Source organism: Balaenoptera acutorostrata, chromosome 4, assembly GCF_949987535.1.
Source record: "Balaenoptera acutorostrata chromosome 4, mBalAcu1.1, whole genome shotgun sequence".
In the NCBI taxonomy this organism is placed as follows: domain Eukaryota; kingdom Metazoa; phylum Chordata; class Mammalia; order Artiodactyla; family Balaenopteridae; genus Balaenoptera; species Balaenoptera acutorostrata.
The window spans coordinates 81,923,442-81,940,033 of record NC_080067.1 but is presented as its reverse complement, the minus strand read 5'-3'; the positions used below and the strand labels follow the sequence as shown (position 1 = coordinate 81,940,033).

At 53.6% G+C, this 16,592-nt stretch overlaps 1 protein-coding gene across 13 annotated transcripts in view; it reads right to left on the bottom strand.

Moving 5' to 3' along the window:
- Positions 1 to 16,592, bottom strand: part of MYLK (myosin light chain kinase) — a 272,517-nt gene that overhangs the window by 64,128 nt on the left and 191,797 nt on the right. For 12 of the 13 annotated variants that reach the window (XM_057544900.1, XM_057544907.1, XM_057544909.1 and 9 more), the window contains 2 exons: positions 9,669 to 9,785; positions 389 to 475 (listed from right to left, as the gene is read on the bottom strand). In XM_057544900.1, the coding sequence (XP_057400883.1) occupies positions 389 to 475; positions 9,669 to 9,785 (204 nt within the window). Of the gene's footprint in view, positions 1 to 388; positions 476 to 9,227; positions 9,312 to 9,668; positions 9,786 to 16,592 lie in introns of those variants that run through there. The other variant, XM_007175642.2, reaches the window with a different exon arrangement.

Below are 16,592 nucleotides of genomic sequence, written 5' to 3'. Positions count from 1 at the left end.
GTGCCAGGACGGCAAAGTGTGAGAGGTTCACTTGCACGGGACTGGTGGGCTCTGGGGACCGCTCCAACCGGGGGTGATCTGATCAGAGCCACTGTGTAAGAAGGTCTATGTGGCAGGAAAGACTCAACTGAGAGAGATTAGGGGAAGGTCTCCCAGGGTTCTTGGTGGGAAGCAGAAGGGGCCTGAGTGACGCTGCCAGAGGATGTGGATGTGTAACACCACTCAGGCCTTGGAGAGGTGGGAGGGGAGAGAAAAGGCCAGTGGCTCGGTCACCGGGAGCTCACAGGGCGCCAGGGTGGTGGCAGGGGCCAGGTTCCGAGGAGCACAGGCAGGGAAGAGGCCGGCCCTCAGTCCCGGGTTTGCCTGGAAGAGCTGAACAAGTACTTACTCTCCGTTCCTAGCATGGAAGGAAGAGAGCTCTTTGGCCTCCGGGCTTTCATCTCCGGGGCCTTGGCGTTCTCACTGGTGGGGGCATCTGGAACAAAACAGGTAACGACAAACATGAGTAGGCAGCTGCCCAGGGAAGGAAGCAGAAGAGGCATCGCAATAAACATCCCACCTCAACCCCGACAGGTCCTCCCCGTCCCGGCTCCACTCTGAGGGCCCTCAGCGCCTGCTGGGCAGGCCAGGCACCTTCCTCTCAAGAGCACCAAAGAAGGAGTGTCCTCGCCACCCGGCCTTATAAATCAGGTGCAGCGCACAGCTGCCCCGAAGATGGATGGACAGGCTATCCTGGGAGCGGGGTAGCGCTTTCGCCTCTGCTGCAGGCACGGGCCGCCAGAATCGCATCACTGGCAGGGCTGGGGGACAGTCAGAGCCCCTCTGCTCACCAGTGCCTATCTTTTCCCTTCACTGGGTCTTAACTCACTTGGGCTAAACATTCTGGATTTCCAAAAGCCCGCTCTGTGTAGAGAGGTCTCTTGAACAGAGGAAGCAGGGGATGGGTTGCTGCCCTGGCCTCATGGTCTGGAGGGGACTAGCAGCCTGTTGTCTCTGACTCTTGTACCGAGGGACACTGACAGTCAGACCTCCAGGCCAGATGAAGGCCTCTGAGCAGGCGGCCGGCATGCCTCGCGGGCTCTGGACTGAGCCTTGGAGCCCTTGTGGGGGCTGCTGCACCCTCCCCAAAGCAGAGCCACTGGAACCCTGCAGCGGCAGCCTCTGGGCAGAGCTGAAATGCTGCCTGGGTGAGCACACAACCTCCGCGGGGCTGTCCTCCACTCCCCCTCTTCCCATTCATGCCCAGTGTGGAAGATGCCGGGGGAAACCCTCCCTTGTCAGGGCAGCAGGGTGACATAGCGCTGGGCTGGGTGGAAAAGGCCCTCACTGGGCCGAGAAGAGACTGGGCTCTAGCAAGCTGCCGGGACCGGGATAAGGAGCTGGCTGTACCGCTATCACTAGGCTCCAGCATTTTCCCCGCAAGGAACTCTCTTCAGGGACTATGCTGGGAGGGAGCCTCCTCCTCCGAGCCCCTTCCTGTGCATCCTTTTCCTGCTCTTGAAGAGGAAGCGCAGAGGGAGAAAGGAGGGGGTGGGACTTTCCAGCTGAGGCTTGGCCACATTCCTAAGGCCTGTCTGGGGAGGAAGGGCCATCTCCCTGTCCCCGCCTCCACGGTGGGGCAATCCCAGACTCTAACACGTGCTCTCGCCTAGACTGGGCTTCTGGGGCTTTGCAGGGCGGGCTCGGAAGCACAGAACTAGGGGCTGGGCGGGTACACTTCCCCAGCATGCAGACTCTTGGTGCGACCGTCTGGATGCATTACTCCTTCTAGATGGCATTTGGATCCCTTTCCTGCTCCAGAATGTGGGTCTGTCCATATAAATTCCTCCAAACCAGTCAGGCTTCCTTCTCAACCCAAGGCCTGCCCACTCTCCATTAGCTGGGTAATCCAGGAACGGAGGCTCGGGCACAGCACACAGGTCTCCAAGGCCGCGGGGACAGTCCCCCACTGCAGTCGGCCAAAAGCTGTACACGTGTAACTATAGGAATGATTAAACGTAATCCTTAAGTAGAACTTCCCAGCAGTATATTTCAGGGGATGGGGCTGAAGGAACAAAGCTGGAGGAAATTCCTTTGAGCAGTGCTTGATAACCCGGCCCCCTACCCTGCCTCCATTCCCCACTGTGTGTTACTCTTCTGCCACCTTTCGTAAGAGCAAAAGAGCCCCAGATGAGGAGTCAGGGGTCCCTGCCATCCGTAGCTGACACGGCCTATTCCAGTCTCCTCAGTGGGCCGCCCACCCACCAGGTTCTGTGTGGACATGGGTGGAGGAGCAGAAAGTCCCATGGGGAGGGGATGATTTCATTTTTCTCACGTTGGGTATTTTCCCCGGACATAGTGGTCATTCTCAGCTACAGAACAAACCTCAGTACGCATTTATCAACCTCTGGTTCTCAACCTTGGCTGCACATTAGAAGCACCTGTACCTAGGTATCTCACTCCCCAGATCCTGGCTTAATTGGTGTGGGTGGGGGGCTGGGGATAAATAATATGCCGCCAGGTTGAAAACTCCTAGTCTCTCTCCTCAGGGTGTGTGTGTGTGTGTGTGTGTGTGTGTGTGTGTGTGTGTGTGTGTGTGTGTGTGTGTGTGTGTGTGTGTGTGTGTGTGTGTGTGTGTGTGTGTGTGTGTGTGTGTGTGTGTGTGTGTGTGTGTGTGTGTGTGTGTGTGTGTGTGTGTGTGTGTGTGTGTGTGTGTGTGTGTGTGTGTGTGTGTGTAGAGGTGAGGGTGGGTCTCAGGGACTATTCCTGTCCATGCTTCCCTTGATATTTGCAGATCAGGCTGCCATAAACCAAGGTCATGGGGTGAGTCTATGGTTCCCTTGTCTGGGACCCTCCCTTCTTCTTTCCTTCAAGACCAGCACTTCTGACAGCACCAATGACAATTCAAAGAAAGGCGCACCCAGAAATTTCTTTGTTTTCCCCCCTTTTAAGGAAGAGGAGGCAAGGACAGGGTGTGCACAGACAGTCCTCTCTTCCTTGGCATAAGTACTCGCTTTGCCGTCTTTTTCCCAGTGAGTTCCGGGGCATCAGAGGAGGGAGACAAGGAAGGACCAAGATTTTTTTTTAATTGATGGGGAAACTGAGGCATAAGCAAGCAAAGGAGGAGAGGCCCAGTTTTCCTGGGCTCCTGAAAGAAAGGAGACAGGGACTGAGATTCCTTCTCTCCTCGTGGGGTCATGATGGGCTTTGCTTCCAAGCATCATTAGAGTAAGGATGGAGAGAGGAGGGCTCTAGGTGCAGCTTTGTCATCAGCAATCCTGGGATTGTGGGCAAATAATTTCAGCTGCCCCGGGTCTCTGTTCCCACATTTGTACAAGGGAAACTACACTTATTTTCTCTGCCTCACAGCACTACAAGGCTCTAGGGAGAGGACGCGTGCCACGGTGATCATTTATCTGTTCATTCATGTCTCCTGTTCGCCGCATTTCCTCACCTCCTTCCCAAATCCGCTTTAGAATCCTCCACCTTCACAAAGCCCTCCCCATAGGCCCCTGCTGCATGTTTCCTGCCTCCTCATCCGTCCTCAGCTCTTGGGTGCCTGCTTTACACTGACTTGTGAGTACACCACCCCGTCATGTGCTTTGAGCCTTGTTTGTAGATGTTCCTTATCTTTCCATCTGGCCGTGAGGAAAGGGGCTCAGGTTTCCCTAGCAGATCAGGCACACCCCCAGACTTGGAGCCCCACAGGGGTGGAACGAGCCCCCTCTTCCCTCTGCAGCACCCCCGCCCGCTGTGGGCTGTGCCTGCACCACGAGCCACTAGCCGTCAGTCTGTCCGTGAGAACTGCAGCAAGGAGTGGGCTGGGAGGACCACGTGCTTAATCAGAACCAGCTTTGTGCTCACATGGCTGCCCAGGGGATAAAAATAATAGTAATAAAAGTTTAAGAGCAGCGTGTATTTTCTGTCTATTTTAATCAGTTTGTGATGAAATTGAACTCCATTTCTAGATCTGGGCCCCAGGGCTGGAGTCCTTTGCTGGTCTGCTGGTGCCCCCAAAGAAGCAGCGGGGAGGAAGGTGGTGGTGTGAGGAGTGGGGGGGGGCCTCAACATAGAGAGGAAAACGTGTCCTTATATGGACAATGCCTCACCCCTTCCACTCCTGGGCTAGCTCTGGGCTCAGCCTTCCAACACAGCATTTCTTCTTCTGTCTCCCCCGAGAGAGGTCATTCCCAGAGCTGCAACCCTAGGCAGGGGGAGTGAGGTCTTGGGAGGCTTTTGGGAGGGGGGTCTGAGCTTCCAGGAGCCCCAGAAGGGGCAGGGCAGAGGGGCTGGCCTCTCTCTCTCTCTCTGTCTGCCCAGGAGCGAGCAGCATGCTGGCAAAATCAGGAGGGAGAGAGCTCAGGATGAGTGCCTTCCTGGCTCTGCAAGCCAGTGACTGTGAGTCCTTGGGCAAGTTCCTGACCTTCTTCACCAGGAAAAAGGGAATAACAACACCCCAACAGAGGAGTGAATGAGATGTGGAGTGAGAGCTGGCATTTATTGGGTACTCAGGCCGTGCCTGGCACGATGCTAAGTGCTTTATACCCATGTTTCAGGTTGAACCACACCATTCGCCAATATTCAAGTGTTTTTGACCTACTAAAATAGCAATTTTATTTAGTTCAACCTAATACATTTTAGCTGCCTGAGACAATATAAAGAACAAATGGGAGTGGGAGCAGACCGAGGCCAACAAAAGAAGTGGGGGTCGGCTCAGCCACAGTCAGAAGGGCTCCCTGGCCATGGAGGCAGTGGACCACAGTGGTTAGGAGCCAAGGTGTGGGCTTAAATCCCCACCCAGCTAGTTATTAGCTGCATACACCTCAAACTAGGCTTTAAACTCCCTTCTTACAGTTGCAAATCGCCCCGAGTTGCCAAATCCAATGGCTAACGCTCAGGCTCATCTTATTCTACTTGGCAGAGCCTTTTGACACATTGATCTCCATCATTCCTTTCTTACTGAAATGATCACCCTTTGGCCTCTGGGACACCCCTCTCTGCTTGATTTCTTCCTGTCTCACCATGGCCAGTCCTTCTCCGTCTCCTTTGCAGACCTCTGTCCTGCCTTACTTCTCAGTGTCGGACTCTCTCCTTCCCTCCTCCATCCACATCCACCCCTGGGGACCTCATATACTCCCAGGGCATTCAGTGGCCTCATGAAGATGGTTCCTCATGTCCTGCCTCTAACCCTGACCTCCCTCCTCAACTCCAGATTCATCTAAAGGTCAACCTACACAATAGGCCCACTTGGATGTCTAATGGACACCTTAAACTTCACATACACAAAAGTCTTGACTGTACCCCACCCCTACCCATTCTGATCTTAGTAGGTGGTACCACCATTGACCTGTGCTCCCTCACGAAAACTAAGGGTCACCTTTGACTTCCCTTTCTATTTCCAATTCATCAGCAAATCTTATCAGCTGTACTGTCAAAACATTATAAATCTGGTCATTTCCCACCTCTTCCATAGAGTCTAAGCTGCCATCATCTCATGCCTGGGCTATCGTGGCAACCTCGAATCTGCTCTCCCTCTTACTCCTCCTGGGTCTGGTCACCGCCTGAGTGATTCTTTACAATGGCCAGGGTTGTCCCACCGCACTTATAATAAAATCCAGTGTCCTGGTCACAGCCTACATGGCCTTGCAGATCTGGCCCTCCTCAGTCTCATTCCCTACCACTCTGCCCCTGGCCCAGGGCTCGGCCACCCTGGCCTCCTTACCTCTCCTTCTGGGGTGTCTCTCGTACAGTCTCAGCTCAGGGTTTTGCTCCTGTTCCTTACCTCTGCCGTGCTACTGCTGGGACTCCTTCCCAAATGCCTTCAGGCCTCTGTTCAAATGCCTCTTCCTCAGAGAGGCCTCACCCTCTCCAACAACAGCACGCTCCCCCATCACCCTGCTTTGCTTTCTTCACAGCATGTGTTGTTGCCTGAGATCGTATGACATATCTGTTCATCCGTATTTTTGTCTCTCCCTCACTCGAATGTAAAGGCTCTGAGAACAGGAACTTGTTTCATTCACTGCTTTTAACCCCAGCCCCAGGAGCAGAGCGGGCACTGACATATGGGTTGAGAGAAGGCCCATGGGAACGCCACCCCCTACCAAATGCACACACCAGCCTCCATGGTTACAAAGCCCCTGATCTCACTGGTAGCTGAGGCCCGATGCCCTTGGCAAGGTGGCTGGGAAGGGCGGCCTGATCTGCCCGGTCTTGGGATTTGGGCCTACAAAGGGCTTTGCTTCCTCACCTCTCACCTGGGTCTGAATGAGAGGGAGTGGGCCACTCAGGCCAGAGGTGCAGAAGGACTTCCCAGCAAGAAGGGCTGGATCTCTCGGACAGTGGACACTGCCATGTTATTCACTAGACAGGGAGGCCATGCAGGTGGTGGAAAGGTGCAGACTTTGGAACCAAACACACCTGGGTTGGAGTCCTGCCAGGGTAACTCATGCCAGGGAGTCATGTGACTCCCTGTGCAGGGTGGCTCAAAGGGCCTGGGCTTTGGGATCAGAGACACCCAGGGAAACGGCATCTCCTGCTTACTGTCTGAGTGACTGGGGACGGCTGCTGACCCTCGCTGAGCCTGGGTTTTCCCACTGAGAAAGATACACTGCCCAACTGTTGCATAAACTAAAAATGCACAAGAGTTTCTGGCCACGGCAGGCCATGGCAGGCCTTGAAGGTCAGCGTTTTCTCCTCCTGGGTGAGCTTTCGGACAAGTCCTTACCCACCCCAGGCTTCAGCTGCCTTCTGTGGTACAAGTTGACATGTCTGCTGCTAACCTGGAAGGAATGGCGGTATGACCATAATCAAGAAAGTGCACAGAGCACCTTTTTCTTATGGAAACAACCCAAACGGCAGGATTAAAAGAGCCAGATGTGCTGCATTATAAAGGCTACCTCCCCCTGTCTTTTCTATAAGAGGGAAGAAGTAGTGTGGCTAATACGGAACAGCCAATGAGCCAAAGTCATTTTCATGAGGTCTTGAAATACATCATTCTATTAGCCACAGATATATAGTCTAAATGGTGTCTAGCATAGGCTACGTGAGTGATAGTGAGTGACTGTCGGGGGCAGGGCCAGCCTGACATCAGCATTAGCTGTGGTCCCCACCCCGAGAGGAGAAGGACCTTGCAGCCCCTTAGGAGGGAAGCAAGACTGGTCTTATCCAGAGGTTTAGCAGCGCAGCTGCAGATGGAGAGCAATGGAAGACACTGCCCAACAACCAGGCTTCAAAGTTCAGTCAAGTTTACTTCTTAGGGCAAGCGGTTCTTCACTGTATTTTAATTCATGACTTCTTTTAAGAATTTGTTTAAAAACTGTGGACCCTTTCTTCAGAAAAATGCTCTAATCCACAAACACATAAAAGTTTGCCTATAATATCAAAGGGTGCATGGGCCCATTGGGACCTCTAAGCCGGGTACTATCGCCTAAGGGTGTGGGGAGAGCTGAGGGGATCGGGGACAGAGCAGGACTTGAAGCCTATTTAGCTGAGAGGAGCACAGGGGGAAAGATGCTGAAAGGGGGGAGGGGAGCAGCTCAGGAGCCTGTAGTCCTTTCCTATTTGCCCAGAGGTGGCTCTTGACGGAAAGATAAAGCTAAATGTGGCAGGAAGGACAAGAACATAGCTCCAGGTGTAGCAACAGGGAAAAGAGTGGGTGTGGAGGGGGGCTGCCCTTCCCTTTTTCTCTTTGAAAAAATACAAAACAAAACCCAATTAACCCGGAGTCGGCCCTGTTATCTCAGCTGGTCTCCCTCTCATCCCCTTCCTAGCACTTCTCCTAAGACCCACATCCCAGTCTGTAGTCTGAGGCCAAACCCTGCAGGGGCCCCTCTGAAGGAACCATAGATACATTATGATGGCCAAGATTAGAAGGAGACCAACTTAGGGGCAAAGAAAGCCCTTTAAGTTGCAGAATGAATTCCCCAAACCTTAAAAAAAAAAAAAAGAAAAAAAGAATCCCCAAATGTATTCTCTAGGGAAAAAGGAAATTTTTAAAAATGAGCCATTTGCTCTTTCTGGAAAAGGTGCTGACACTTTGCAGATAAGGAGAATGAATTGCTGTCCTGCCTTCAGCTAGCCATGTAAATAGGACCCAAAGAGGCTAGGGATTCCAAAAGCAGATAACCTCATTAACAGGCGGGGCTTCCTTCTGGAACCAGCATGGGTCCCAAGTGTGGCGCTGTTAGAGATAGGTTTCTGGGGTCAAGTTCCCAGAAACACTGTTTTTTAAATTGCAGTACCTGTCTAGAAAGAAGCAGAACTCTGACCTGGGTGGGTGATAGGAGTAATCAGAAGCAGCAGCCCCTAGCCTCAAAACATGTGTTTCAAGCCCCCTTCTGAACTGACCATACACTTTGACCCATGGAATCTGCTCCCTTAGACTCAAGAGCCCCTGTGACAAACACATTCACAGAACTCCAGGGAGACACCCACAATATTCTACAGTTTCAGGTTTACTGTTGGCTACTGACAATTTAATTTGTGTTGCCATTATATGTTTTTTTAAAAAAGACTTTGGTTTTCAAGACTCTCTTTTCTTTTCTCCCACACATTATGTATCACAGATCTTGGCTTTTATGATCAGGAAATCATATTACAAAATCCAGAATGGAGACAATGATTCCCCATCTTGTGGAATGGCGGTGAAACAGGTTAGGGGTTTAGAAGTCAAGTGATTATATTCAAAGTCAGAGGAACAACAAAGCTGGTCTTCAAGATGCCTTATTTGGACACTGGCTTTTAACGTGTCACTGATAGTTACTAACCAGGCATTTCAAGGGCAAGAAATTGTTTTCCCCAAACTACCTTTTTAGACAGTTCCAGGCAAGTAACAAAAAACCAAGAAAGGGCTCCGGATTGCAAGTCCCAAGACGGGACTCTGGCCCTGGCTTGGCCCTCAGTAGAGCAGGGAACCTCATGAGGGAAGCTTTCCCTCTCTGAACAGCCTGGGTGTCCCGTCCTGTCAAGTGAGGGTGGTGGCCTAAACCATCTACTTCCAAGCCTCTAATTCTAACCCTACACAGAGGAGAAAAGGAAAGTCACAAACACACTACCTGCATTTCTTTAGGACAAATCCCCATTCCTTACAGCTTGGACTCGCCCCTTCCTCACAGGAAACTCCACTCAGACCTGGTAAGCCTCTCCGTCCCCACGCGTCTCTTCCTCTCCCTCTGCTGTGTTATGATTACTTTTCTCTAACTGCAGAGGCAGGCCTGTCCCCGTTACCCGAAGCCTCAGCCCCTACTCACCTCCTGGAGGAAGTGTCCCCACTTGGACCTCACTCTGCTCCCTCTTCCTCACGGGTCTGTCCTGCCGGCACTGACACTTGTTCGTTGCGGCTTGTAAAATACTATGTAGTCATTTTCCTGTGGGTGTGTCTTTTCTCCTCCTGCCCTGTCTCACCCTTCCCTGCCTGGCATGTGGGGGTCAGGACTCGGGAGGGGGAACCAGCAAGGTGAGCAGCCCTCTTCCCAGCCGGGGACAGGGCTGTGAGGCCACAGGGAACCGCCAAGTAGAGCTCCCACTTTCCTTCCTGTCTCATTGTTTTGCAGAAGATGGTTTGTCACCCACAAAGTGAACGCCTCAGGTTGGGATGGCAGCCTCGGCTGCAGCCCTGTTCAGGTTCGGTGGGAAGGGGGTGCTGAGAAGCGGGATTCTACGTGTGGCAGGGGTGGGTGGGCACGACCTACCGTCCACGGTGACTTGGCAGGAACACTCAGCCTGGCCGGCGCTGTTCTTGGCTACGCACTTGTATAAGCCCCTGTCCTCGGGCAGTGCCTTCTCAATGGAGACGGAGCACAGTGAGCCTGGGCGGGAAGAGGAACATTTGTTGAGTGGACCAGATCTGAGCCCAACACCTGCCGGGCACTTGGAGCATCAGAGCGAGTGTTATTCACACGCCCAGAAATCAGAGGCCCTGTGGGAACCAACCCGCTCGCCCCACCAAAGCCAAGGCACTTTTTGCTGATAACCCAGACCCAAAATAACTGATCCCTAAATATACCCAACCGCCCCCCACCCCAGCAAGTTCTCTCATGGGGATATGATAGAAAGGTAAGAAGAAGAGAGAGAAATAGCCTCTGCCTTTGGAGAGCGTCAGCACAATAGAAGGGGCAGATGGACCCAGGCCCTCACACTGGATGTCACCAAGAGAGACAAGCAGTAGTCGGGCTCAGGTCCACAGACTGTGGTACGGACAGTGGCAGGTGAGGACACTCTGCCCTGCTTACAGCAATGCTTCTGGGAATGCATCCTAGAAAAAGGCATTTTGAACAAAGAGGTGAGGGGGGGGGGCAGGGCAGGAGCCCCTGTCCAGCAGGGACACTGGCCTGTGGGCAGATCTGTTGGGAGGAGACAGTGACCGGCCTGGGACCCCAGAGCTGGCTTTTCAGGAATGGTATCTGAGCTGAGAATCATGGCCGATGAGGGGCCCTGGGCTGGGAGAGGGGCTCTGTGGGGCTGCCACACAGTGCAGGGTCCTTTGGTCCCCTCAGAGAGGGATGGCCTTCTTTTCCACGGGGCTACCCTTGCCCCAGCACACCTCTTCTGGCCTGGTTGGGGGAAGGAGGGGTCAGGCTGGGCATGAACAGGAGTCTGGTGCTCACCCATCCTAGCTCTCTCATCCCAGGGCTGGCTACTTCCCTGGGGGACATGTTTGGGGAGTTTCCCTTAGGGTGTGGGGAGACACCAGCTGAGGACTGGGCTTGCTGGGCCAGGCAGGAGGGCAGCAGTAGCCTCGTTCCTGCCATCAGACACACACACAAGCCAGCAGCACGGCGTCCTGCCCAAAGCTGCCCTGTCGTCAGGGCAGCCGTCGTCATACGAGGAGGAGGATACAGCCAGAGCCACAGGCATCCTGCCGCCTGGAGCCAGTGGCTCTGGCCGCCTCCCTTTCCGCCACACTGCCCGGCACAGGTCACTGGCTCTGCGCAGGCAGAGCTGTGGGCGTCCCAGGTGCGTGTGCGAAGCAGCATGGCCTTTGATCTCAAAAGTCCCCACACCCCCATCAGACAGATGCACAGACTTGACCAACAAATACCAGGATATTCAGAGAGAGGAAGGGTGACGTCAGTTCTGCCCAGAGAACCTCACTAAGGCTGGAGGAGAAAGCAGAGACAGAATAGTCCTCTTTACTTCCTGGCACCTGGGTAAGGTCTTCAACAGGGAAACCTCAGTCCCGCCGACCCCTTGGGGCAGGATGGCTGATCTGCGCCCCTCCCTCCTACGCTCTCACTGAGACCCCACCTCTCAGAAGGACCTCACTACGCTCTCCCACCGGGGTCGGCAAGGCCTCAGGATCTCTTCCCATTGTGGCTAGGAGATAGAATTTGCAGACGCTACAGCAGAAAGGATTCAGGTTGGATTTTTAGGAGCTCTGTCATGAAAGTGAGAACTATGCGGCACAGGAATCAGGGAATGAGGGTTACTATCTTCTAGAGAGAGAAATTTCCATTCATCTGGGAGGGCAGGGGCATGCGAAGATGACCTCTGCCCCCAAACTCGAGGCTTAGAAGAAACGGACTCCATCTTGCCATTTTCCCTCAGTCTGAGGCTAAGGCTCGGGGAGCAGATATCCCACTGCCAACCGACATCCTGGTCGAATCCTTGATTGTCTCTCAGCTTCAGTCCCCCAGCTGCCTTCAGCCTTAAACCCAAATGGGACAAAACAGTAGTGAGACCCCCAGGAGAGGTGGAGCATGTAGACCATAGCCCTCACCCTTCACGGGGGGAAAGCATCAGAAAGGCAGTTTTTCCAAGCCGCTCACAGCCTGGACCCCTGGCCATGTGCGTGGGCTGGGGGAGGGCCCCCAGCAGGCTTGGAGGCTGGGCTGGCCCAGATTGAAGCATCTGGTATTTCCTGTGGGACAGCTTATTCCTGACCTCCAGAAGAAAAACTGTTTCCCAGAGTTTTTTTTTGAGAAGCCTCAGCCTGGTGGGGAATTTTGAGAGGAAGGTGAGGGGGATGGGAACCAGGGATCCAATGAATGGCTCAGCTAGACCGGTCCCTGGGAGAGCCCCTCAAGGCCACAGAGTTTGAAGACCACCCCACCGTCTTGTGCTTTTTCTGAGTGTGTGGGGAGAGGGGGCGTGGGGTGTACGAGGTAGAGGGAGTGGTCCCAAGCCCTAGAGGCTCTGCTCCGAGGCTGCTCTCAGTCAGCAGTGTCTCCTGACCTGGTCCCCCGGCATGCCGGGACAGTACAACTCAGCTCCAGGTCACCTCCTCAGGGATGGTGCCTTCCTTGCCATCTCTAAGCACCCCTGGCCATAGGTGGACCTCTTCGGTGCCCTGAGTTCACCTTTATCAGAGCTTGTCTCCCAAGGCCATTACTGAAACACACGCCTCTCTCCCACGCTAGATCATGGAGGGCAGCGACTGTGACTATTATGAATGTTTTTCCTGAGCCTGGAATGCAGTCAGTTTAAAAACAAAAATCTGCCGTTCTGAGAATGTCCAAGGCATACTTCTAGAGCAGGTGATCTGGTAGGATCTATGCAACAGAAAGTCATGAACACTTAATCAAACAGAAGCTACCATTGAAAAAGATAATATAGTTTCTAAAAGGAAAAAAAAAAATGCCTAACTCAGAATTCTTCAAGTGGATTATGCATACAATGAAAAGGGCTAGAATACTGCCTCACACATAGTAGGTGCTGTATAAATCCTTGTGTTTTGTAGGATGGACTTATACAGGTTTTGAAAAAGCCTTTGCAAGATCCCACACTGAAGGCAATTAAAAATGAATCATCGGTTGACAGCAGCAACAAAAATGAACCCTCATTCATAGATGGGGAGAAATGTTTGCCAGGGAGAGGAGCCTGGCCCGGGGACAGGAAACAAGGCATAAAGATGAAAGCACTTCTCAGGAGCAGCGCAGAGCTCACCGGCCAGCCATGGGCCTCCCAGTCCCGGGCCAAGGCCTGAGCAGCGCTGCTGCAGGTCCAGAAAGGGCCTGGTGAGGCCGCTCTGCAGGCCTGGAGGGCAGGCCCAGCTGCTGTAAGGGAGCACCATCCGCCCTGCCATTCTGGGGGATGCAAGAAGAGCAAGGACACCTCCACAGGTCCCTCCAAGGATGAACAGTCAACTCAACTGACTGCCATCACACCTCTCCTGCTCTCCTTGGTGCTAGACAGAGTGGACATAATCATGTTTTGGGGGGGCCTGTGGGCTATGAGCCCTATCCAAGTACAGGGTTCAGAGAAGCACCCCTGAAACCTATCAACAGTGCCCACCAGCAGTAGGTCACAGACACACACATTGATGGGGGAAGAGCACAAGAGTGTGTCATGGCCAAAGGCCCCAGGGACAACAGTCTGGGAAGGAGTCCTGGAGGAAGTGAATCTTGATCTTAGATGGGGTAACAGAAGGGGGTTCAGTGCAGTGGAGCAAGAAGGGTTCCGAGTCAGGGAGGCGGGGGTGGAGAGGATGCTCAGTAGGGTGTGAAGGACGGGGAAACCCACTTAGCAACCCCCTTTCTCCCTACAGACCCCTCGAAACACCAGCTTCCTTCCTTATTTCCACGGGTGCCATCGCTGCGACCCAGTCGCCCACACATGGACACTCGGTGCGTCTCCACCCCGGCCGCCCACCCTTCCAAGCCAGGCAACAGTTTCTGTTAATTCTGCCTTTGCTTCTTGCACTGGTTATCTCCTGTCTGTGGCCATGGCTACCTTGTTCGTCCAGGCCTCACCACCTTTCTCCCCACCCTCTTCGGTAAGCTCCTTCCTTGTCTTTGGGCACAGAATCAATCAAAACCCGTAAACCCCAGCTTTGTGTCTATTGCTCTCCATTCCCAACTCTTACATGGCTCCCTACTGCCTTTAGAATTGAGTTCCTTAGCATGATAGGGGACGGAATGGGGCCGCGCCTCCCTCTCGAGCCCAGATGATGCTGGGAGCGGGTCTGCCTTGCCTGCTGCCTGTGTTCCTGCTTGGGAAGCCCACACCCTCCCTCTCCTGCTGCGGGCCCTGCCCGCCTTCACACTTCAGATCAAGGCCCTGCTCTTTCACCACCAGCCTCTCCCTGCGGCCCAGCACTCAGCTCCCTCTCCTCTCACTCCCAGCAGCTCATCATCGGCACTTGGCTGGAAGAGGTTTATCACTGTGCGTGTGTGTCCTCTCTTTCCAGATCTGTCGAGAGCACATTTACTCATACCTCTCAGAGGTCCCCCTCCCTGCAGCGGAGCCTCCTGAAGCGGTCACTGCCAAGGCTTTACCGCAGGTTTTCTCCTGGGTCTGTGTTTGAGCCGGGCTCTTGTAGATTTGGACAGGGACGCACTAGAGAAGGGGCAGTGGACAGAGCGTGGCTGCTGTTTTGAGACCAGGCCTTCTCCCTCCCAGGCCCGTTTCAAGGTCAGCTTCCTCTACTGCAGTGAAAATACCAGGAACTCACAAGCCCAGAGGGCACCGCCAGTCTTCCAGCCTCCTGACAACTGTTGACGTGTTGCGGAATAAACAGCCATTAGCCTTTTCCCTTGATAGGCAACGCTCTCGGGGAGCTGATCAGGGAAGGACCAGGATACTGACACGCTAACAAGAAGTAACTAAGAGGTGATGGAGCACAGCGGTCTAGGCGTTGGAACTCAACTGCCTGCCTTCCAATCCCAGCTCTGTTACTAACTAGCTGTGCAGCCTTGGGCAAAGTGCTTAACTTCTCTGTTAGATGGGCAGTATAGTGGTTGTGAGGATTAAATGAGTGAAAAGCATAGTAAGATGCCTAGGTCAGTGTCTGGCACGTGGTGTTCAATTAGTGCAGGCTATTCTTATTTTTCAAAGGAGAATTACAAATATTTAGAACCTTTTTAAAAGTTGGTTTGGGGGCTATCTCCATAATTCCCCCTCCCCACCCCAGTCTCTCTCTATCCTCTCATTGTGCTGGCCTTCATTTAATCATGTCTTCTTCCCCAGCTTTAGACCTAAAGGGTCCGTCTGAGGTGCTTTCTGTGGGAGGTGACACTGGAGTAGCCAGTGTAAAAGGGTCTCAGCGCCCAGCAGCTGTGCTACATCAAGGCACCCTGGGTATGAACAGCCCATTCTAAGGGCTCAGGTGCATTTCTGAGACCAGAGCTGAGGTGTGCCTACACTGCTTTGTCCAGTTGATTGTTTATAAGCAGTTCTTGGTGGCTCTGCAGGTTCCACGCAGGTCCCACAACAGCTGCACAGCCATGGGCATTGCCCTCAGCCGTCCCAACATCAGCTTCCCCGAGGGTGGTACAGCCATGGACCTCACAGCGTGTAGGACTATGGGACCACACATGTCCCCACGATGGCAGCTGCCCACCTTCTGTCCCGCCCCGAGAGGTCACCACAGGGTAGCCTGGGAAATTCTCCTGGTCAAGGTTTCGGGTCAGTTTTACCCGAAACTTTCCAACAGGGAGGGGCCCACAGAGGTGGCAGGGAAGGCTTGGCATCCACTGCCCTGGACATCTCATCCCACCATGGTGATCCCCCATACCTTCCTGTGTGTGGACAGGCCAAACCAGCAGAGGCAGGGGGATGGATGAGATGGCTTCTGGAGGCCCCCTACCAAGCTGAGGATTTTCAGGTGGAAAAGCTATCGTGTCAACACATTAGCAGAAAAGACACCCTTTTTTTCTCTCCTGGCCAATTTCCCCTTTACTCTTTCAGCAGTTAGATTCAAAACGCTCGGCTGTTCCAGATTTGCTGTCTGAGCTGCAGAGTGAAGACAGAAACTCCGTTGTGAGCCGAGAGGGACAATGCTATTTTCACACTTGATCTTAGCCAAAAGGCCGAGAAGCGATACAATGCTATTTTCAAATGCTTCATTAGGGTTTTTAAGAGGAAGGAAGAAAGCCAGATGAGGGGTGAGGGAGGGGTGGAGTGGGGTGCCGTCAGAGGACGGGAAGGAAGGCAGCGCAGCGGGGGGAGTGCTTCTGTCTCAGCTGATCTGGATTTGACAGGACTGTTAGGGCCTCTGTCCTGACTGCCCTCTACCCCTCAAGGTTAAAATGCCACATCCCCGCGAGCTTGTGCCCTGCCCTGTCCAGAAGCACCAGCATCAGCCTCGAGTCAGGCCAGACTCTATCCTAGGGCCGGCCACCAGAGTGGGGCGTGGGAAGCCTGCTGTCCTTGGAGCTCCCATCCAGGACTGGGATTTACGAAAACATTTCAAACCAAATGAGGGGTCAGGGAAAATACCTCTCTCGTCCCCATCTCTTCTCTAGGTTAAACTGGCCCATCTGAGAACTCCAAACCCTGAAAGGCCCCAGATGGCAGGATTTAGGGCCCCCCCTCTTCTCTCCACAACCCAAGAATGTGAAATACCAGCAAACAAAAGTCTCATCCAAATTAGGAAGCGAGTGGCTCTGTCTGCCTGTGCGTGTGTGCCGTAGGCGCTGCTTGGGGTTTGGGCTTCCCCCTCGGGTCCCTTCAAACACACAATGTTATCAAGACTTAAGTTGTTGACCCCAAATCACATCCCGTCACTGCACACCCTGACCTAAACCTAAAATACTGCTTCAAAGGCAGTTCTCAGCCCCAAGCCCCTGGTGCCCCCCATTTCCAAGCCTATGATCGGAGCCTTCTCTGGGCCAAAGCTGGGCATTAGCCCAGGCCTGCTCTGAGGAGCCAGGCCTAGGGGTGCCATGAGGGGGCTC